The sequence below is a fragment of the Dendroctonus ponderosae genome, unplaced genomic scaffold, assembly GCF_020466585.1.
Source record: "Dendroctonus ponderosae isolate FM_Combo_2020 unplaced genomic scaffold, Dpon_F_20191213v2 Dpon_F_20191213_4, whole genome shotgun sequence".
Taxonomy (NCBI): Eukaryota; Metazoa; Arthropoda; class Insecta; order Coleoptera; family Curculionidae; genus Dendroctonus; species Dendroctonus ponderosae.
The window spans coordinates 4,584,172-4,608,071 of NW_026018611.1; the positions used below are offsets into that span (position 1 = coordinate 4,584,172).

The window sequence follows — 23,900 nt, forward strand, 5'->3', positions numbered from 1 at the left end:
GGTCGTCCATAGATCATCACCGATGCAGCCGCATGTTTTAGGGGATGAATGGAGAATGCTAACAGTGCAGACAATGTAGATTAGTCCCGTAGAAATCAATGAACATACATATCGAATGGGGGGAGTGAAAGAATGTAGATCATCGTCTAATCATCGGGCTGGAAATGCTGCTGCTGAAATCCATTTTCGGTTCGAAAGGGTAATTCCGCAGAGGTCAAGTTGTAAAGCACTGGCAAGTATGAGATATTTCAAAGTTGCACCCGAAGTGTTTAGAGAATCCTCCGCGGAAATTAATGGAACATGGAGTTTCAAATGGGGTTGCGGTTCGTGCGGCTGGCTTGCGTGATGTTCTGCAGCTGTTTTGGGTTGTTAATGAAGTTCTACTTTGCGTTTCAAATGCAAATTTTCCAAATTCAATTGAACCAAGTCAAAAAACCCAAGTAGCTCTAGGTGAGCAACACACTTTGTATTCTTATTTACACAATGCGTCCCAGAAATGGTACTTAAATTCTCGTCAGTTTTTATTTGTAAATGCCTTCTTTTCTGTAGGTACCAAATTTATTTACACAGGGTGGTGAAAAAATGAGTTACCAACATCAACGTATGTCTTTCATTTGGAAGCACCTGCGATTTAGTTCAATTTTGAAATCTCCATTAGGCAAATGTCTCACCTGAACAAGTTCTCTAAATTTGACCATTATTCTGCCTCTTCCTCTACTCACCTCGTGCTAATAAAGTTACCACAAAAAAATCAAATTGTCAGAGAAAATCCCTACGTGGAAAATGATGCAAATTCAGAACTAAATAAGCAATAAAGCTGAACAAATTAATTGGGAGATTTTGATGGAAAAGTAAATCTCCGAAACGTTATTTCGATCGAATTACCCATAATAAAACAAACCGTGTGTAATATGAGCGGACAATGTTTCAGGCCAGTTAATGCGGCTTGGAAGTGATGCTGAATATTCTCCGCAGTATTTATTCTTGTTAAAAAGCGACAGGGCTGCAATGTGCAGTTTATAATGCAAAATAGAGCTGGGCTAAGAGGCATATTTATCAGCAAAATTAATCGCAAGACTCTTTTTGGTCGTTTCGTTGGGTTCACAAAATTGAAGCAGCAGTGAGAAATTGGCGCATTGTGAATGTGTAAAAGCAGTCACAGTCCACTCAGTAACGGACTATCTCGTTGCTCTTCTACACGTTTAAATGCAATTTTCAAACTGAAAACCGCTTGATAAAGCTGTTCATTTGCAGCTTTCGGTTGGGACGTTTGTTGTTCGGTTTTTAGGCCCAGATCAAAAACGCTGTTTGTATTCAGTTTCATTGTTTCACATTTATGAATGATATGGGAATTGTCTCAACAAGTCCGGCGTATAATGGTTTAGTGAATTAACATCGTTTATGTTTGTTGCATTTATCAGAAGTTTTTATATTGAACAGCGTTTGTAAGCTCTGAAAAAGATGTACAAGTTCTTCTGCTACATTTGTACATCATGCATAACAACGAGAAAATGCTACAGTGTTGCTGTCTATTTTCTGTCATATTCTTGCTTAATTTATGTGTCTGTTTATGTGGTTTTTTTCTTGCTTAGCAAATTGATAAAGAAACCTGAACTGTTTTATATTATTTCGTCAATTGAGGCAGTTTTTAGGTTTAGCCGGAATCGTCTGCCGAATATTTTTGTAATAATTTGCAATCCGTGATAAAAGACGCTTTTATTAAAAGACAAAAATTGTCTGACACCAAACAGCCAAGAAAAGTTTTTTAAACATTTTTCCTCCTGAACATTTTCTGCAATATAAGAATCTTGTAGTTCTGCTTTTAATTTGGTTCATCAAATAAATCATTACCAATATTTTAGTTTTTTCCTCGATTCTATCTAGTTCTATCAGATGTGTCTTTTTCTCAATTTTTTCAGCTCATTATATTTCTGGGATTTTAAATAAGTGTTTCAGATTTGGCTATTTTATCTTTAATACTTCGACTTCTACCACTTTAATTTCTTCATTTTGCAAACTCTTGAACCCAAAATGTATATCAATGCCGATTCCACATAAATTTGTCCCTTTATTATTAAATGAAAAATTTTAGATGACAAATTATTTATTTTGGGCCCTTTTTAGGTTTTAAGTTTAAAGTCTTCTAACGTTTGTAAGAATTAACCGATTTTAATAAAGGTTTATTTTTTTAATTTTTAGCTTTATCATTTTGCTTTTAGTTCTACCGTAAAAAGTATTGATTCGGCATTTTCAAAAAATATAAAAATAATGAGAAAAACTCCGAGCCATGGTTTTGTCGGTTTGTTTTTAAGTATCCTGTGCACTTTGGTTTTGGTTTCACTAGCGCGACCAAAATGTATGGAATCTTTTTGAAACCGAAACCCCGTCTTTTTGTAAATATTTGCTTGATTAAATAATGGTTTTAGCTTAAAAATTGTCAAAATTACCACATGTTTTACTCTGTGTATTTTAACCCTTGAAAATCGTTGGTAAACTCTATCTGCTCGGTCGATTTTCTCATCATCTTCTTGTTTGGTATATTCATCCTTTTTTTGCTTCTTTACTTGCTTAGAGCGTAAAGCACCAATCAAATTTGAAATAGAAAATTGAAGTTTTTGAATGAAACGTTATGCTTTTTTTTAAATTTGGCTATCATCTTCCTATTTTAATTTTTTCGTTTCTTTTTCAGTTTTTTAGCTCGCTTTACTTCTGCAGTGATTTTAATTGAGTTTTCTTGAAATTTTGTTATTTGATATTTTAATACCTTGACTTCTCCCTAATCTTGTTTTCGACCAGACTTTGAATTTTTCCAGTTTGCCAAATTTTGGGCTTAAAAGCTACAACAATGTCACATAAATTTACCTCTTTTGGGAGACTCAAATATTAAATAAAAATATTTAGTATGCAAATTATTTATTCTCGATCTTTAGCCTCTGAACGTCTTTTCAGAGAATCGACGCTACTTTTGATTCAGCCATATACACTCGGTTTCAAGTAAAGTACAAAGTCCGATTTTAACCATATTTAATTATATTAATTAATTAATTAATTATTAAAGCACCTAGTCATGGTTTTATCAGTTTTTTTAAACAAGCTGTACGTTAGCCTGTAAGTGGAAACAAAAATATATTAAACAACCCTTATGAAACTTCGTCTTTTTCTGAACAATTGTTGATTTAAGTAATTGCGTTATCTTAAAAATTAGCAAATTACATCATATTTACTAATATTCTAGTGTTTTTTAAACACACAGCGCAGGTTGTGCAAAATTTCTTAGATACTGTTGGTATCACCATTTTCCACTGGCCTTCTAGACGACCAGATATGAATCCTATTGATTATCTTCGATGAATTGGGGCTGAGTGTTCGGTTCCACGACAACCAATACGAAGTTTCAGATCGAGCATACAAAAAACAGTTATTTTTTGGCTATCTGAAAAGAAAAATGTAAAAACACAAAACACTTAAAAAATATGCTATAGTTTTGTTAATTTTCGAAGTGGTCATAATTTAAAAAAGCAAATGTGCACAAAAAGATACAGTTTCGAAAGCACATTGCCTACATGTTGGTTTCAGGTAAAACGATAACGCACAGGGTGTTTCAAAAAACATGACTCGCAGTTTTTCCCATTATTTTTAATGCAAAAGAAAGAATCAAAGTTTTGTACTCTTGAGCAAAGAATCAAAGAATTCAGCTACAAATCACACAAAAAGATATCGAAATCGTTCAAATATTTATCGTTATAAAAGTTGGAAGACTTTGAACTGTAGCGAAAAAATCAGGTGCGCCCCTTTTTTGGAACTGGAGGGCCTTTGAAAACTCTACAGGTGCGACAGGGCAACAGGGTGAGGAATAAATTTAATTTCCGATGGGGAAAAATGGGAAAATACCTGCGGGGTGCAGGTCCACGTATGCATATATCAATTAGTGAAATTAAACCGCGCAACAGTGGTCGAATATATTACGGGGTTAGTGCGACCATAATTAGTTTTAGCCAGCACAAAAGGCGGTCAAAACAAACAGGGAACGGTCACCGCAAAACCATGAAATTATAATGGCTAAAGCCGTGGCTGAGGGCGTTAAACGATGTTCGAAATTGAGTTCTGATAGAGAGGTTTGCCACTGCATTCGGTAAATTGATTTAATCGCACCAATCGGACCCAATTGGTTGCTATTAAACTTCTAACTGTTTAAATCAAGTGTATTCTTTCAGTTTCATAAAACCCCAAGTTCATATATTTCAATAGATTCGATCGACGTGTTTATTTGCACACATTCACCGTTGGTGTTAATACCGAAAACAGGGCACCAGATAGCGCTAAACAGCCTTTATTAGGCTTATTGGAAAACGTTATTTACGACTGTAGAGCCGATTGCTGATTGATAATGGGAGCTATAGACTGAAATAATGGGTGTTGGCTAAATGAGCTGTTATGCGTTAAAGGCGCACCCACGATTTACACTGGAATAGATGAGCAGCTAAATTTATTAGTTAACACTTTGGTTTGGGAATCGAGGGCTTATCGAGGAAATAAAACGTTTCAAAAGTTCCCATCCATATAGCCGTAATGAACCAGAGTAGCGTTCGATGGCCACTCGAGTTTGAGTTTTTCCTTGCGAATTACATCACTTCACTTTGCGCGCCAATCCTCACTTCAGCCAACTTCCAAATTGAGTTTAAGCCTGGCAATGTGTCATCGCCTGCAGTTCGCTTGTTAAAACTTCGTAAACACAGCAAAGTGTTGGAAGGTCTTAATTGTACATGGCGCATTACACGGTTTAAGTGGATTGAAAAGCTGATACTGCCTATCCCTAATTGCTTTTCCGGGGTGGGACCGATCTTCCGGGGGTTGTTCAGTTTCACGTTTAAAAGTATGCAATTAGTTGCGAAATAATTAAACTTTCCGCACAATCAGAGCCTTAAACGGAAGAGATATCAGGATGTGCTAATCTTAGGCACCCCCAGGGCCAGTTTCGAGCCTCTGTGCTCTCGTCAGCTGGGTTTAGTCTGAGAAGAAACCCTAATTATATAATGAAGCTGAAAATATTAGCAAAACCTATTCTAAAAAAATTGAATCATATTTATGCCTCAAACAGGGTGTTTCTTTAGAGAAGAGAGAAGAGAAGAATAGCCGAAAAAGTAAAAGCAGCATTTACGGTGAATCTGGAAAAAACATTCAAAATGTTACAATGGTTGTGTCCAAACAATTGATGATGATTTATGAATAATTTTAAACTAATTTAGAGATTATTTCTGGGATTTTTTTAGGAAACATTAATTCATCCGCTTTCAGTAAGTTGTTTTAATAAACTACCCGCTTCTCCCTTTATCTGTTGACCAAAATTACATATTTTTCGCGGTGTCGTTGGCAACATCCCAAAGGCTGAGCTCGAGTTAAGCAACCTTCGTCACTCCAGTTTAGCGTATAAATGCCACTTCCAAAAGCCTGTACAGTAAAGCACAAAAATTGCCAAAAGCATCAATTTGCGCTAGAAAAAACAGAAAATTACCGACCAAAACAACCGAAATTTCGAGTCAACTTCCAACAACAGACATTCACGAAAGAACTTCCAGGCTTTTTGTTGAAATACGAATTTTTCTTTCGTTAAACCCGGAGAATTAATTTTTGCTACTGCTTGAGGCACATGAGAAAAACGTGAATCAGATAGTATCCTTAATTTATGGTAACTTAATGTCAAGATTAGGCTTTGGCGAATAAAGGATGTGTGATTTATTGCGGAATTTTTCGTCGTTTCAACTCGAAAAGTCACGACGAGTGGAGTTAATAAGGGCCCTTTCGTCGATTCCCGTTTCCTCAAGTGTAACTGCAGAAACGCGAGTTATATTTCCGCGTTGGAGATTTATTAGGAAAGAACCACCGGATTTTATTTTTGTTACTTTTAAGAAGAATATAGAAAATTAATTTTCTTGTTAGTTTCTTTTTTCACTTTATGATCTTTAGCAATCTTATTTGTGATTTAGGGTCTTTGCTTTGGCGTTCACCTTTGCAGAAATCGCTGGAACAATTAGCTAATTAATTGCAATAGAAAATAAGACACAATTTGCTTATTAGAAACCATTAAGGACTGAAATGGTTCAGACAATTTATTTCCGATTACCTGGAACTTGTCTGAGTGCAAAGCAAAAATATAGTTTTACTTTACAGTTTTATAAATGTATTTATTTTGTCTTTCCGCTTACCAAATCTCACATACTGTAAGGAAATATATTTAACAGTTAAAATTGCTTAGAAAGTGTATATGCAGTTCCATATGCAAAACACTCAGGTAAGCGAAAACTGGCCTCAGTAAAACTTTACAACAATTTATGCATTTGGAAGTAGTTTTAAATTTTGCAAAATTAAATCTACTCAGTTGTTTCGAAAATAAATTGTTCAGAAACCCGGTAGATCACATATTCGTATACCTTTTCAGTGATCAAATATTTAAGCTTTAAATGGAATAAGGAATAAAGTACTTGCTCTACTTCGACATTACATACAGACACTACATACATTACAACAGCTTAAATCCCTAATTGAATAAGGTTGAAAAGGAGCTTGTTGTTTAGGCTTCCCATTAACGTGATTAAGTTTTCTGAAAGCGAAAATGTTATTTCGGAAAAGTATAGACTGATCGTGTTTTTGTCTCCAATTTTATGCTTCTTTGTTATTTTCACGTAATTTTTTAAGTTTATGTCGATCTTATCAGATTTTAATAATCAATCAGTGTTGGCTCTAGTTTGAAACGCCAGCATAAAAAAACGTTTTCGCCTGAAAATTGATTTCGAAAATTGCCCGAAGGATCATCAGAAGAAACTAAAATGCCGAAAAACTTGCATTTTACGAGCTAAATCTCGAATGCTTTAGACCGTAAAATTGACATTTTCTCCCTGTTTATATTTTGTGCTTCTACATCCCTCGTTTGCCATGAACTGTTTCAGTAGTTCCACTCCAAAAATAGAAATAAACGTTTTATTAGCAAAACTATGACGAAATCGGTGCCGAGTAACTGTATTTACTAGGATGCATTAGCCGTAAACAACTCCAAGCAGCCCATTCGGGATGAAACTTCAAAGTTGGCTGTTAATGTCTCGACAGTTTATCTCTTTCATAAGGTTAAGTTATTGTGGATTGTGGCGAGTTGTGCAAGTTGGCATTCAGTTTTCTCTATTATCTATCTATCTTTGTACGAGTGGCATTTAAGGGTGCGCAGCTATTCGCTTAATTGCAAGCACTTTAACAAACTTTGCACGAATTTACGGCGATAATATAACTGTTGACTTGAAATAGTGTTTTTCGCGTTTTTTTTGCTAATTAAATTCGTCAGCTGCAACGTTGTTGGCAGCTTTGGAGAGCGACGTAATAAAGACATTTTGTGGAAATAATCCAACAATTAAATAAACCCAGCAATTTAGCAACGTTTATTAAAGTGGAGACAAACTTCCGCCCATATTCGCAATGATGTGCGAATAAATCATGCGAGAAAAGGCGGCAGATGACGTTGTGCCGTTTGGCCCTTTTGTCTGTGGAAATGCGCAAAAAGACGCGCCTGTAAATAATGAGGTTAATTTGGTGACACGTGCTACTGAATAACAACGAACCCGATAATTTACAGTTCTAGCGCAAGCGACAAAGATGGAAATTGAACGAGACGGTTTTACTTTATTGCCCTCGTGGCGTAAGCGACGTTTTAAAATGGCCTCAAACCACCAAGGTTCGCAGGCAGCACTCACATCAACCGAATTCAATATTCATTCAAACATTGAAAATTTTAACATTCCATGTGGGCAGCGCAAGCTTAACAGCTTTCGCCCAATAGCTAATATTCCAAATTGATTGAATTTTAATCTGCCCAGTCCACATAACTAATCAAACGGGATTTGCGTGGTATAAGCCGAAGTTAAGCGTCGAATTGTTTCAAGGGATTTTACTAGAAAATCAGCCACAGTAATACAAGGAAATCGAAAGAGAAATTGGCTAGTTTTCCTTCGAAGCTGTCGCTTAGGAATACTGCTTTGGAATGGAAACGTTTCAAGTGTATTTGCCAATGCCTTGTATGTTTGGCATCAACAAATTTTCCATTTTATGGAAAAACACTTGGAAAACCAGGAGCTGTATTTTAACAGCCCGTTAATTTATCGAGAGTGCTTAAAGAGTAGCGATCATTTCGATGAAAGCTTATTGCATAAAGTTGCACAAGCCAAAGCCGCTGCAAAATTTTGTTTATAAAAATTACCATTATATTGAAAATAAATTGGCAAAAAATACCTAGAAAAAAGGGTTTCAAAACATCAACCTGCCTCAACCATATTCAGCGCTGTTATTGTTTGAAAGTTTTTCTTCTATTATGGAAAAATGTATGCCTGAGTGAAATAATCAATACATTTTTTGTTGCAAAAGTATGAGCGCGCTTGCTTTAAGCGTGAGCCACTAGATAATTTTGATGTTTTGTGCAATATATTCATTTCCCACCGGTGGCTAGTTTGCCACTTACATCACCGATGAAAATCCATATTTTAACAGTACTCATCTCCTTTTTCCTCCTGCATTTGCCTTTCTTACACGACGATCGAAACAGTTTAAACGTTAGATTTCACATGAACTTTCATAAAAATTAGATGTTAGTAAGCATGATTTTTAATTTTCCTAGCTTTGATTTTTGCAGTATTTTTTTAGTACTTCACTCGTATGGACGGATGCGTTAAATATTTGCTGAAAATAAATCAGCAGACAATCAAAACCACTGAAAACCTCTAAAGGCTTGCAAGTAAACCCCACTTTAAAACCGCTAAGGTTGCTAGACGAAAACCCTCATTTTTCGAGTGGTTATTTTCAATTACAATCCAAATTACATGCACAATTTCAACAGCATCTTCAGAGATTTATTCGTTAGCCACTTTACAGTAATATTATTTGAACATACAATGTCCTCAAGTCCTCAGCCTGCTAAGAGAATGAATGCAAATCAGCTCAACTAGATTTAAACCCGATATTTTAGCGTATAATCTGATATCACCGACAAGGGTTAGACACGCGTAATTTTGAATTATGACTTATATACCCAATGAATTGTAATTTAACCCGATCCAATCTCGGCCGTATACGTCGTTATTGTTGAGGAATTCGGGTATCTCTAGCACTTGCAGTCAAAGACATGTGCAATCCGATTATCTAATTGGCTCTATGTAGATGAGAAATGCTCTGTTTGATCTCATTAACATCACTTCCCGTTAACCTTCATGTGAGATTTGTATTGTTGCCACATGAGACTCCGCAATGTGATTGCATGGAAGTTTATTACATAAAAGTGCTAGAAATTCCCTATAAATTCACTTAAGATTGTCTCTGGAAGTCGAGGAATTGTAGCTTAAATATTCCCTAACTTTTGACTGCGAGTTGTTTCTCAGTCGATGATCGGATTTCAATACTTTTTGTCAAATTTCCTGCACAAAATTGTGGTTATAAAATAATTTTGATTTATTTTCCTGACTGCGTGTAATTGTTATTATATTTTTTCTTTCCTGGGTTTCAGTCAAAAGGTGCAATAAAAATGTTCATATTACGTTTGGGCGAGACAACAGCGCCATCAACAGATTTCAAATTCAAATCTAATCTTTGCAGTGCAAATGTAGACAATAATTCAATTAAATGTGAGGTTTTGAAGACAGCCAAGCCTAAAAAGAATCTAATGATCCCAGTTATGGGTTTGTTTGAAAGAAGATGGAAGGAAAATATAATAAGTTATAAAAGAAGCAAAAAAAAATGAAGAAAACATATTGAGCAGGTTGCTTAAATACTGTTGTGTTTCCTTAATCAAAGGTAACATTGTTATTTTGTTCACATGGCCTTCTTCTGTAAATTTAACCATTTTGCTGAAGAACAACAGCAAAAAGCATCAGCAAAACACAATTTTTAATCGACTCCTTAAGTCTGAGTTAAAGTACGTGAATAAATTTGAAACTGTTCAATTTGCATAAGGAAAAATGAATACACTTCCATGGCAATCAGCTTGAAAGGCCGAAACCCCCCCAATGCCAAATTAACTTGTCGACTATCAGAGAAGATAATGGGCCAATTTGTAGTAGTCGGGATAAAAACCAGCCCCTCTTCCCGTTTGTTCTAGTGAAAAAATTGGCCTGTCATATTTAAAACTGGAGGCAAATTAATATTTATTATCTCGGTCCCCTTAATGTCCTAATACTTTGGGCGATGATGACGGTTTTGTTTTCTGTTTATTTTTCGGTCGGATTTCATTCGTCTGCCCGGTTGTTATCGATGGCCATTTTTATCCCGCGCTGTCGCAAAATAAAATGAATTTGGCCGAAAAACAATGTGGCCTTATTAAGATCGTTTTAGATCATCGGATGGGACTGAAAATGTCGAGTCATTTTTCCGCTAAACTATCAATTTTTACCCCGTTGTGTCCACGAATTATTCATTTAGAGTCTTGGCCATCGGGTTCAAGCAGCTGCGACGACAAGTTTTAGGTCTTGCCTGTTTGCAATGCTGATTTTTGGGACAAATCCAGGGAAATTCTGTTTTCAACAATAAGGCCACTGCTGCTTCCGATACTCAGAACAAGACGAAATAAACGCGCAACGACAGAACATCTTAAAAAGATACGAACTAAATAACGCACTTAATTCATGTCAGCCACAAAAGTAATTTCGAATACTGAAAACACACATAATATCATTGAATATTAAAAAAGATTCGCCAAGTGCCCCATTTGGCCATTTAACACTGTTATCAACAAGAATGAAATGAACGTCGTAAAATCTAACGAGCATTTTACTATCAGCATTGCAATAAACTGCCATAGGGTCAAGTGATCATTGGTAATAATTTAGAAATTATCGCAGCGCAGTTTGACGGGAAATCTGCCCATTTCTGCGAGAGAATCGTAAAAAATATATATAAAACTTTTTATTTGCTAATTTTAAGTGGCGATTTTATTCGAGATTTTACGAAGCTTTTATGGATCTCTTCGACATTTCAGAAACAACAAGAAAAGATAAAAATATAATTGATATGCTCGTTTTTCAAGCATGTTCTAGGTTTCATAATTTCATTGAGTATGACATACATTTTAATTCAAAAATTACATTAGAATAATTTTATTGTTATTTCCATCCAGAAAATCTCTATTCGCTGGTGGGAAAGCAGACTCTGAGCTCAAATTATTTTTTTATATATGACGAAAGAGGCAGCGTTATGTTTGCACCATTTTGCAATTTTGCGCAAAATTAATTGCTTCCTTTAAAAAATTGCCAACATTTCCCGAAAGATTGGCTTCGCTTTGCACTCCTGTTAGTGAAAAAGTTGAGAGAAAAGAGCGGTTTAGCAAACCAGTGGAGCAAAACATGAAAGTTTGGTCTAATTTTCAAAATTTTTTCAATGTGTTTTGTGTGAAAACTGCCACTGTTTTATAACTCAAATTTGTAAATCGGCTTCTCAATTTTCTATCCATTGGTAGGAAAACTGGTTCTATAGCTCAAGTGACTTTTGAAAACCACCATATTAAGCCGCGCAAAACTAATAGATCTCCTTAAATTTTTGCGTTTTTTGGTGAAAAACTAACAACATTTCTCAAGAAATGTTGGTGCTGTATAGAGTGGCTAAAAATACGAGCCCCAGTTAATTTTTATTTCTACTTAGTTATACTAAAATTTTAGTTAATTACTTGAGAAAGGTTGTAACTTAGTTAACGGATGAGTGTCCAAAACTTCGACCGCAAGCAACTTCTCCGTAGCCTCTTAATATGTAATGCGCTCAAAGATGCAGGCTTGAATTCCCTTTGATCAAGAAAACTTTATTTTTGATAGTAAGTAAATGAGTAAGTAAGTCCAGGGAAAGTTTGCGCACAAACTCGACCAAAATCGCTCTGCCTGCGAGGCACTGAATAAGCTATTCCTCCAAAAAAAAACAGTTAATTCTGAGCCAATCTTATTAGCTATTGATTGCCTCATATCGAGACTCTGCTGCAGACAATAAATAGTTGAGGAGTTTCGCGAATCGGCAAAGTTCAAGAATAAATATTGGCGCTACTGTGACAAATTGCATGCACGTTCCGATTGTTTGCATTAACTTCCCCGTGTTTGAAGTGAAAGATCCTCGAGGTGTATGTGGATGTTGATTGCGAGCTTGCTGAAATAAAAATTCCGACGCATTTTATGCTTTTTGTGCTGATGTTTTAGTTTTTCCCATAAAATTCGATTACTTTTCAAAGATGTTAACAAACGAGCTATGAACCATCTTTTCCAGTTTTTCAACCATGAGTATTTTACTGAGATTTTAATCCTTCTCCTCTCATTATTTAATTTTTTAGATTTACTCATTATTTTCAGTTCCACAGCTTTTTTCCTTCTTTTTGCTATTCTATTATTTTAACTCAGAGGAATCGTTTGAGCCGAAAGTTCATTACAATCGGTTAGGTACCAAATTTGTATTAGTTTTGTGTCCATAAAGTGTACCTGCTGCTTCACGAAATGTGTGTTTTTGTTGGAACTTTAATTGGAAAATTTCCATAAAACTGTTTTAAAATTTCAAGTGTATTTCGTAAACAGCAAGAAAAAGTAGAAATGTAACTGAATATGCTCGCTTTTCAAACATTTTGAAGTATATTTCATAATTTAATTGAGTATGATACACATTTTGATAAATAATTTGAAATGGATTATTTTAGTTATTTCCTTCCATGCTCTTTTGTTCAAATGTCCCCAATTTGGATTAATTACTCTGGAAATGTTTACTTTTAACTTAATTAGAGGATGAGAATCCCAAACTTGATACTGAGCCCTTAATATGAGCTGGATGGAATAAAAATACCGACGCAGTTTCATCCTTTTTGTGCTGGTGTTTTTTTGGTAAAATTCGCAATTGTTGGCTTCTGTAACGTGTTCGTTTTTTTTGTCGAACTGGAGGATGATTCTTTTCAATAATTTGAGGTTTTGTGCTTGCGCCACTTTTACTGTTCATTTTGTGCCTCTATTGAATTGCTTGAGTCGAAAGTCCATTACAATCGGTCCTACATTTATGTTAGTTTTGTCAAGAAAGTGTACGTTATTTCAAGAAATGTGGGTTTATAATTAGGAATAATTGTCAGCGAGCTGTGAGGGAACAACTTGACTTAAAAAGGAGACACTTTTTATCTGCAGCACACAAACTTTTTATTTGCAAATTTTATGTGCAGTTCGGAAACAACAGAAGATAAAATATAGTTTTCATAATTTAATGGAGTATGACACACGTGTTTTAGTAAATATTTAAAATTAGATTAATTTTATTACTCTATTCCATCCTCGTTTGTTCAAATGTTCTCAATTTAGATTAATTACTCCGAAACCGTTACTTAATTAAAGGATTAGCATCCCAAACTTCGACCGCCAGCAACTTCTCCGTTGCCTCCTTATATAAACTGGCTCGAATCAAAATAGCGATGTAATTTTTTGCTTTTTGTGTTGCGTTTTTTTGTCACTACTGCATACTTTTAGATTTTCTGGCATTTTGCTGTTGCAATTTTCTTTTGCTCCTCTGGATCTTTGCTCAATGACTGTATGAGACTGCTTGTGTTCGGCTCAGTTTGTTTTATGCTTTAGTTTTTCATTCATAAGATCAGTGACTTTCTCTGCCAATTCTCTGCTATTTTAATGCCGATAAAGTGTAGGGGATTCAATAAAATGTAAGTTCTTTTGATTGTTCAAGACTAACTGAACATCTTTGGTTTCAGGAATACTGTCTGCTCAAGTGGATGTCGACAAAAGAGAACAAACAGTCCTAGTAGGGGATCAAGTCTCCTACATGTGTCGAGTGGCAGTTCCCCTACAGTACTGTCGCGTGGAAATTCCCGGGCTGAGATCCTACAACCTGAACCGAGGCATTTCAAACGCCGATGTAAGTTTATCGCTTCATTCCACGCAGGTTTCGATACAATTAACTTAAATTTCTACCCAGGTGTCTTACTACGGCGAAGGTTTGGACGCTGGCCAATGTGGCTTTACCGTCCATCGAGCAAAGGACGATAACAATGGCGAGATAAAATGCACTTTGGGCATCGCCAGTGAGGCTCAGGAATCGGTTGGAACGATGAGCTTAGTGGTGGCCAGAGCTCCGAAACTACCGGAATTGGACCTGAGTCGAGGAGCTGATGACTTGAACGTCTACAAAGTGGATGATGTTCTGCGAGCCACCTGTGTGATCCGAGACGGAAGACCTGTTGCTAATATCAGTTGGTATTTAGGTAGGTTTTTGTTAGCATTACAGCCAGAAGATGTTAATGATGAAAAATATGTTTTTTTTAGGGGATGAACTCATTGACGTTGGCGAGCTCAGCATGCCCACCGTTGTGGACTTGGCAAAGGAAAATCTCCAATCAAAGGTGCAAAACCTTACACGAAGGTTACGAGCATCGGATAATGCAAAGTTTCTCAAATGCGTTGGATATCATCCAGCTTACGCTGGAGGCCAGGCGGAAACCAAGCGACGATTGGACATTAAATGTATGTAATTCATTTTCGAATCTCAATCGATATCAAATAGGTGTGATTAACCGTAATTAGATCCGCCGTTGCCTCAACGCCAGCCAATCGAAGAGTTCGGATATGAAATTGGCAAGACTGGAGTGATAAATGTAACTATCCAGGCCAACCCGAAACCAACCATCGAATGGACAGTAAACGGCCAGAAAATTCGGGAAGGCAGTCACGATAATACGGGAATTATGGAGGCTGAATATGCTCAGGATTTGGTGAGTATAAAATCCGATAAACACATTGAAACCCAGAAAACAGACGGGTTCTCAGGGCGATTTTTAATCGATATTTTTTAAAGTTGCAATTTAGTTTAAATGCAAAGAAAAAAATTGGCTCAAAAATGTCTTTTTCTAACAGGGTAACGGCATGTTTATTGCAAGTTTGCGAATAGCCAGAATTAGCAAGCAGGACACCGAAAAAGACTACATTTTAACAGCGTATAATGACCAAGGAAGCGAAGACTACCGAGTGAAAATTTCCACAAATCCTGAACCCAAAGGTAATTGAAACTCGTTTTCTCTTATTTATCATTCTGTTTCAACTAAAATATCAAACTGTTTGATTTTCACACGCTGCAGGAATTACGAAATTTTTTAGGCAGCACATTTATGGTAGGTATAAAGAATTGTATAAATAAGGAAAGAAACGAATCCAAATAATGTAACAAAATTAAATTGATGTGAAGAGCGTGGATAGAACAGGTTTAAAATCTAACGAAAAAGTTGTACAATTTAAAAATTGCCTTTTGTAATAAAGTGTGTAGGTAAACACATTTTAATTTTTTTTTGATTCACATAGACACTTTATTAGTGTACGATTTCTTCCTTCATTGATTTAATTTTTTATTATTTTTTTTTTCTCGTCATGTATAAAACAATGTTTTACAAAGTTTGCTTTTTATCGCGTTTGTCAAATATTTAACTTTCCACCTTATATTCGATTTTAAATCAAACTTTTACCTCAGCAGTAAATAAAACTTTCTTTTTTATTTATACATTGTTCTTTCTCAGGTTACGAAATTGGTGTGGCCGCTATAGTTGGAATCGTTGTAGCCATCATGTTCGTCATTCTAATCGTTTCCATTCTGATTTTCGCCAAACTCAATGGAAGATGGTGTTTTAGCGGTAAGTCATTCTTTTATATTCGCTAACTTGCATACTTTTTTTGGAATTTTTGAGTAATTTTCGAAAATTCTACGCCGCATTAAAGTATTGGAATGTAGTAAAGCAAGTGTTGCCTATTCGAAATGTTTTTGCATAGAAAAATCGATGTTCAGCATGTTTGTTGTAATACGTAAATTGTTATCGAATGATTAATTAGATGAAATCTTCACTATGTATGTGGATAAAGCAAGTTTTAGGGAAAAAATACACCGAGAAAGGGTGTCAACAATAACAAGGAATAATTAGTTAATGAATAACGATAATCCTTAAGGGGATCTGGCAGGTTAACTTTCAACTCCACTAACTTTTAATTTAAGGTGCAACTCATTCCAACTTCTATTATGAATAAACAGCAATTTACGTTGAGGGAACGAAGCATAAATTACATAAGTTTCTCACTTCTGCGCTTAGACATCCAAACAAGGAAATAAGGGTTAAAAAGGCAATTGAACAATAGTTACGAAGAATGTGATGCAAACAGGATGATCGCAAATTATTGCAACTAAAAACTGTAGGTTTGTCACCAAAAAATGTTTTTTCTTTGTGTGAGAAATTTTGAAAAACTCTTTTTAACTCTTCAATTTGTGTCGTAGTGTTTCCTTTTTCAAGATACAGATAGTCAAAATTTTAGCTTTCTTGTCTAATATATTAGAAACCGTTTGAGCTACAGGAATGAAATTTTGTACCCACATTTTCACTATATTATTATTATTTTATGCAGATTTTAAGGGATTGAATGGTTTTTTTCCTCTTATTTCAAGGCCACTGAGAAAACTAGCATTTAGACACCAATTTCTGAAGCTCCAATTAATGCTACATAAAAAAGCCTCATCTTGAGTTTTTGCTCTAGTTAACCGTTTTGAAGAAAAATTGACATTTTTCGAACGATGCGTAACGATGATTTGCCTGCAAACAAGTAGCTGGTAATAGAGTTTTAACTCATTTCGGTAATCCAAATGATGCCTACGATATTCGTAAAAGGGCTAAACCTAAGTTAAATTTTCACGCTCTGCATCTATAAGAAAGTGTTTCTTTGCTCATGCAGAATCAGTTTTCCATTGCGACAGTTATTTAAGAACACCCTGTATAATGCACATTCACATGTTTGTACAAAAATGTTATTAATCTTCCTGTCAATTTGGAAACATTTTATATTTTGAAATATATCTGGTCGACCTTCATATGCTAAATACGTGCAATGAAAAATTATAGATTAATTGATAATGACGCACGCAATCAAAATTATTGATAATTCCTATAAAAAATTTAATTTAAAAACCTAAATACGAAACAAAATATGGATGATAAAAATATTTTTTTTAATTGGAGTTTGCAGATTTTTGCATAAATGTGTGCTGTGCTTTCTTTTACATTCATCAGCAAATTGAAATATCGATTTAAGCAAATTATCTGTTCCAATTGAAAATGATTACAAATGACTAAAGTGAGGAATTTTTATGGCGCAAATGAAGCTGAAACCTTTATATCCCATATACATTTAACTGATTTTCGTTAGATTCAGTGGCACCTGCACAGTTCGTACCAATGAGAGTCGCATTTTTCTAAAAAAATCGCCAGCATCCATACACTTACCAAAAGTGTCGCGTACTTTTGGAAACAAAAAATCTCTTAGAAAACCGGTTCTAAATCACAACAAGAAGTTGCAAGAAAGCGCTTGAACTTCGCGAAACTCCCACTATTCATAGTTGAAATTTACAAGGTGTTTTGCTCTGATTAAGAAAACAACAGCTACTTGGACCATTGAGGGTAGCAGGGCTGTAACATCACAACCGATATACTTCTAGTCTAGTTAGTGCTTATGGTAGATTTAGAAGAGTCAGTTCTAGAGTGCATGCCAGGATATAAATAAAATAACTTTCCAACTTGGAGACACAAGTGAAGCTTTGTAATAGCTGGAGCGTAATGGACAGTTACTTATCAAGGACTTTGATGGTCCAGCAACGGAAAAATAAAGTTGTTTTGTTCAGAAAAGAACAAAAAAACAGGCTTTATGAGTCTTTGGTTAAAGAACGTGGCGCCACCACTAATGAACAGTTTTCGCAATAAGGCCTCCAAACGCTTTTGAAGCAAAATAAATAGAAAAAACCAGTGGAAACTCGATAAACAGGAGACCTGCTAAGCAGCAAAAAGTGAATTTTATTTGCAAACTTTAAAACGTTCCTTTTTTAAAACTTCATGCTTGCTAAACATGAGGAGTATTCATAGAAATCGAAAGAGGAAAATGTTGCAAAAACTGTTTATCAACCCTTCAGTTATTGCTCGAAAAATAAAAGCTGCCGTATTCGAATGGAAGGTAAGTTGCTTTGTCTAGGAGCCGCTTTTGTGTCTTGTTCCGATTCGTTTTCCTTTTACGGTCCCAAAGTAAACTAAGGAAAATTTTCCGACTGTCCCGGAAATCTTTCGTTCCGTTAATTTCCCTCCGTCAGTCCACGGAATGGAGTTTGATTTATTTCGAATTGTAATTGATTGTTTTAGTTTGAGCCAAAATTTTACGAGTAATTTGAAACGACTGAAATTTATTTGATGATGGATTTCCGGAATAATAGTCCCACTAAAAGTCCCTCAATCTTTGCGGAATCACACTTTTTTTATTGCTGAGAAAAGTTTCTAGATTTCAAATAGTAAAACGTTAACTTAGAAGTTTATATCCGAAAAAAAAAGAGGGTGGTAGAAGTAAATTTTGCAATGCCAAACCATCAAAGGTTTAATATTTATGCCCATCCAATAAATCTTGTTATCGTCTACTTGCATGTTAGTGTCTTGTCTAGCGTGATTTAGATCTTCAGCAGTAAATGTCTTGTTCAGTATTTTACGATTTTTTTGCCTCGTTAAGTGCATCGTTCAGAGCTGCATGCAGTATGTCGTGTTTGGTCTAATATGGTATGTCTATCTATTACAGGTTATTACTGAAAATCAATCAAGAAAACATGGGCAGCGCATCTGAGTTCAGGTGCGTTGTCAAAGTAGTCTCAGCTCAGAATTAATCTAAAATGCTTGTTTTTGCTCTGAAATAGTCAGCGTCCACAACAAAGAATAGCACATAACGTCCATCGGTTGTACATGAGAAAATGTATATTTGTTATCAAAATATGACTTCAGAATACTTGGTTGTACAGGGTGTCTCGTTTTCGACACTTTTACGGTGTTCTCTCTGCACAGCTACTAACGAGCTAATATATACAATGGCACTTTCACGAAAACACATGTTTCTTCAAAATTTCGCCGATTATTTCCTTGAAAAAAAAATGTATAGGAAACATCAAGCGACAAATAGGCAAAAAGTTACTGGGTTTTCGCGTGTCGCTGATTTGTCAGACGCCGTTAAACCTTAGGGCGCCATACTGGACCCTTACAGCCTATTTTCAAAAATTGAAAACTCTAAAACGACGGCAAGTGGAAACTTCAAATTTTTACGAAATGCCGGCAAAACATGAAGCCACAAATTGAGCACAAACCGCTTGAAACAAGCCAACCGCTGATTTGTTAGAAACATTTTAACCTTAGGTGGCCCTGCGCAGTTTTAGACACTTTCAAGGCTACTTTCAAACGTTTACAATCCGATATTCAGGACAAGAAAAATCATGAAAATTTTGAAGAACGCGCAAAAATTAAAAAGCAATAATTGAAAAAAAACTACTCAACTTGATACGAACGCTGATTGTTCAGAAGCCTTTAAAGCTTGGGCGAATCCACATCTGAACGCTTAACATGTACAAACTCATTTTCAAAAAATTTGATAATTAGACCACTTAAAAGAATAAAAAACTTCAATTTTTTCCTGTTTTTCAATTCAGGCCCAACTGCTGCGTTCCAAATTCCTACTTTTGGGTTAGTTTTGCTCGAATATAAATTGTAAAACTTGCCCAAGTTTTGCAGTTCGCTCGGCAACTCTTTTTATCCACAGAGGCCAGTTTTGAGGCTTCCAAACACTCAGAATGTGTACTTTAGCCAAAAAGTCCACAAAACTAATAGTTTACACATGCAGCATTTCCAGATTAAAACACACATTTCTTCAAAATTTTGCCCATTTGTTTGCAAAAAGTTTCTCGATTTTCGCGTGTCGCTGATTGGTCAGACGCCGTTAAACCTTAGGGCGCCATTCTAGACCCTTGCAGTGCATTTTCAAAAATTGAAAATTCCAAAACCACGGCAAGTGGAGTACTTGAAATCTTTACGTAATGCGTCGAAACCATGAAGCCACAAACTGAGCAAAGATCACCAGAAACACGACAAAAGCTGATCTTTTGGAAGCTTTTTAACCATACGCGGGGCGGCCCAGTTCCAGCCTCGTTCAAGCGCATTTCTAAAAATTTGGAGCTTTGAATCTAGAGCAAGTGCAAACTTGAAATTTCTACATAATGTGTAGAAAACATGAAGTCACAAAATAGGCAAAAATCACTTGAAACAAGACAAAGGCTGATTTTTAGACGCATTTTAACCTTTCCTGGCACGGCGCGGTTCTAAACTCAGGTTGAGTCAAGACTGAGTTTGTAGCTGATTTCCAAAAGTGTATAGCCGCTAAACTAGGACAAGTATAAATTTGAAATTTTTACAGATTGCGTGGAAAACATGAAGCCGCAAATTTTGCAAAAACCACTCGAAACAAGCCAAGGTTGGTTTTTTAGAAGCCTTTTTAATTTTTTGCGGCACAGCCTTTTTAGACTCAATACTGAATTTCAAGCACATTTGCCAAAATTCAAAGGTCCGAACAAAAAAAAAACAATTGTAAACTTGGAATAAATGAAAAAAATAAATAAACTGGTGATCCGGATATAATCCACTGAAACTTTGTGTCCTTCTTCTTTAAGTTGTGATTTACGTGGTGTCTTTAAGTGTTTTTTTCGAACAAGATGGGTGCTCCAACCCTTAACGCTCTTCGAATAATAAAGTATTTAAATAACCACTTTAGAAACAGTGGGATGGAGCACATGGACCCATTAAACAAAAGGTTATTAACACCTCCAATTTTTTCTTTGGGGAATGTTGGAAAGTGTTGGTTTGGGGAAGAAATAAAAACCTTACACATCATGAATGCCTTAAAATCCGTTCCAAAAAGATCTGAAGAGCATCGAAATCAACGGATGATTTTTTGAACATTTGCGATGTTTCCGCTATTTTACAGGCACATTTTACACATTTTATAAATTACAGGTATCCTAATACAGGGTGTTCCAGTTATAACTTTTGTATCTGAGCCCGTCTACTTATTCTGAAAACGGCAAATTATAAAACAAATTTTTGGATTTTCCTCTCGATCTCCTGTTCAAGTTTCGATTTTACCATGTTAAGTTCGACTTAAAAAGAGCAGATGATGGAAATGGGACACCCTGTATATGAAGACAATTCAGCATTAATGTTTACCAACTGCTCACTTTTCATGTTTCTTTTCCAACCTTGAGTTTTTTTTAAAAAACGTTCGCAACCAATGGATTTTACTCAATTTTTGGTGTGATGAAAGCAGCAGATTTTTAAAAACTTTCGTTATCGGTTCCCTACTCGGGCAGTCAAAAACAGTGCATTTAGGAACCAACTTTCATTATGATTAAGAGCTTAGATGGAATGGTTTAGTCAATATACAGCCGGTTAGTTCATGTCGCTTGATTAGCATTTTCAACTTCTGGAGCGAGGACATGATCGCTTTCGTCCTATAGGCGCCGCTCCAATCACCGGCAATACATTTGGCTTTTGTTTGTTATAGGTGGTGCCACCGTAATTGATTATACAGGGGGCGATAACCAGCACCACCACAGCGACCTAACATCTGATGGCGTCGATAATCCTCAACATCAAGTATCCACGGAGTATATCAATGGGAACGACCTAATTAAAAAAGACGACAAAATTAACACGGCAGTATAAACAGCCAGTTCTGCTAGTAATGATTCGCTGTGGTGATCGATTTCATTCATTTGGGTTGTGATGATGGCGAGGCGTGGTGTTCGTCGATAGGGAGGCTTGTAAATTAGTGTTTAGCTGATAAGGAATCAGTTGTCAATGTAACAAATATTTCTAGACTAAGATACTATCCATAATTCCTGCTAATCTGTCGATGTGATTTTTCAATGGCAATTCGATTCGCTAAAATGGAACAATTCAACTATGCATAATATGAGACTGAATTATAAAGTTCTCAAAGCATTTTCGCAATGAAAGGGTGAAGTCGAATAGCTCTGGATATTTCATTTGTTGCGCTAAAATAATACCGGTTAAAATGTAGCTGTTTTAGTCCGTCCACTTAGCAAACGCTACTGGCTGAAATAACATTCGACAAACTGCAAGCAAATTCATTTAAATCGCTCTTTCATTCCATTGGGCCAGTTCCTGTTAAATGACTCATATAAGGGAACCGATCTGACATAATTTTCTCAAAGAGGCGATGAAAACATTCACAAGGAATAATTTGGTTGCCCCCTGCATGACAGAAATGTTTCTTCATAGAGAACTAATGCTATGCGAATTTGATTCAGAACGGCGCTCTACTGGAACGTGATCCATTTAATCCAACTTATTCCAGTTGGAGGAGCGGGTTTATTAATCTCGGTCCATTTTCCCTGTCTGCACAATGAAAACTCCCAAATTAGCCAAACCTTTACACTTCATTTGCGGAAACCTGCTAGAAAATCAAATGGATCACATTCCCGTGCTGCTACTTACACTCCCATATTATCAGCATCTTCAGTTTATTGCAAAAACTACCGAATTCTCCTATGAGATGAGTGTCCATTGCGTGACCAAAGTATGGTTTCTACCCACTGTCATCAAACTAGCATATTTACCATCAAAGAATTTAGTAAATTAAATCATTATGAACAATTATACCAACTTGAACATCTCCCCATCGAGTTGGTGTCGTTGCAATTCGAGAAAAGAAATGACTGCTACGCGACTAGATTTAAACCTTAGTGATTTTTCAATTATTAAATATTAATATGTTGTCTATTAGATATATTTAATGTAAATACAACAATTATATATTTAAAAGTTATTTTCATCAAAACCTAAAAAAAATCAACGGCACGGTTTGTTAAAATAAAATATTTAAGCGTCTTACTCATAAATGTCTGTGTGTCCATTATATTTAAAACTTTTCTCGAATTATACAGGGTGTATTGCACTAGTGACCTAGATTAGATAAATCTGGCAATTCATTTTTTTCCGTTCGATTCAACTGCTGAATTGTACAATATTCACTCGCTTGCACCCTGACTACTCAAACCACCAGAACTCTATTGTATAGTTAAACATTTATTTTGTAAAATAAGTCAAAAACCGATGTTCTTCATAACGAATAGGCATTGAATTCTCAATTGTGTACTTCAGTTTTCGTAGTTAGAGACAGAACGAAAACATTCCCCGAGTTGTTTTGGCTTTCTGAAAATTCCGCAGGCAAAAAGTTTATCGAGCAATGTATTGTTACTTCGGCTAATACATGGACCAACAATTACGTTAAATTTTAAGAACGTTTTTGATTTTTTCGTTTGCAAACTGCACCATAAATTTAGTGAAAATTGCTGCCATAACAACTAAAAGAAATCATTAAAACTTCTGCGAACTTACCGAACTGTTGTACCAAATTAGTAATGAATTTACCGAAAAGTTGATATTTGACAAACATTCTACAGTAGTCTACGTTTAGTTAATGTAAAGTATAAGACAATAATTATTTTTTCTCTACTCTACTCTAAGATATTACTATGTGTTAGTCTGTATACATACATAGTCATAGTAGTTCAAAAAAAGTCGTATTTAATTTCCCCTTATCTACGTTCTAGTTGTATTATTTATATAAATTCTAAGTTTTTATACTGCCAACTTCTTGACTTGCATCTCTAGTAGTTTTTAAGATAGTATTTCCTAAGCGAATTTCTTTATTTCGTATATTGAAGTGTGTTTTAACTGCTCCCAATTACGTCTTAAAGATTTGTGGACTGAAATGTAGCTAATTTAAAACAACTCGTATATTTTAATTATTTCTAAAGCGTTTCTCTATGTTTATCAGCACATACTGTATACTTTTGTAAACCTTATGTACTTATGATACAATATAATTAGAATTAGTTAAATATATTTTTATTTGTTTTATAAATAAAGACAAACTATTGAAATCGAGTGCTGGTTTCATTCAAAGTCGCCCGACAGAAAACATTTGCTTTACTGTGTTCCAAAGCTCTGGATTTCAAAG

General features: G+C 35.4%; 1 protein-coding gene across 3 annotated transcripts in view; it reads left to right on the plus strand.

The window, feature by feature from the left end:
* LOC109544049 (fasciclin-3) overlaps positions 1 to 23,900 on the plus strand; it is a 145,525-nt gene that overhangs the window by 120,414 nt on the left and 1,211 nt on the right. For 2 of the 3 annotated variants that reach the window (XM_019914062.2, XM_019914063.2), the window contains exons 2-7: positions 13,733 to 13,896; positions 13,957 to 14,242; positions 14,304 to 14,501; positions 14,562 to 14,749; positions 14,892 to 15,033; positions 15,545 to 15,658. In XM_019914062.2, the coding sequence (XP_019769621.1) occupies positions 13,733 to 13,896; positions 13,957 to 14,242; positions 14,304 to 14,501; positions 14,562 to 14,749; positions 14,892 to 15,033; positions 15,545 to 15,658 (1,092 nt within the window). Of the gene's footprint in view, positions 1 to 13,732; positions 13,897 to 13,956; positions 14,243 to 14,303; positions 14,502 to 14,561; positions 14,750 to 14,891; positions 15,034 to 15,544; positions 15,659 to 21,416; positions 23,828 to 23,900 lie in introns of those variants that run through there. The other variant, XM_019914064.2, reaches the window with a different exon arrangement.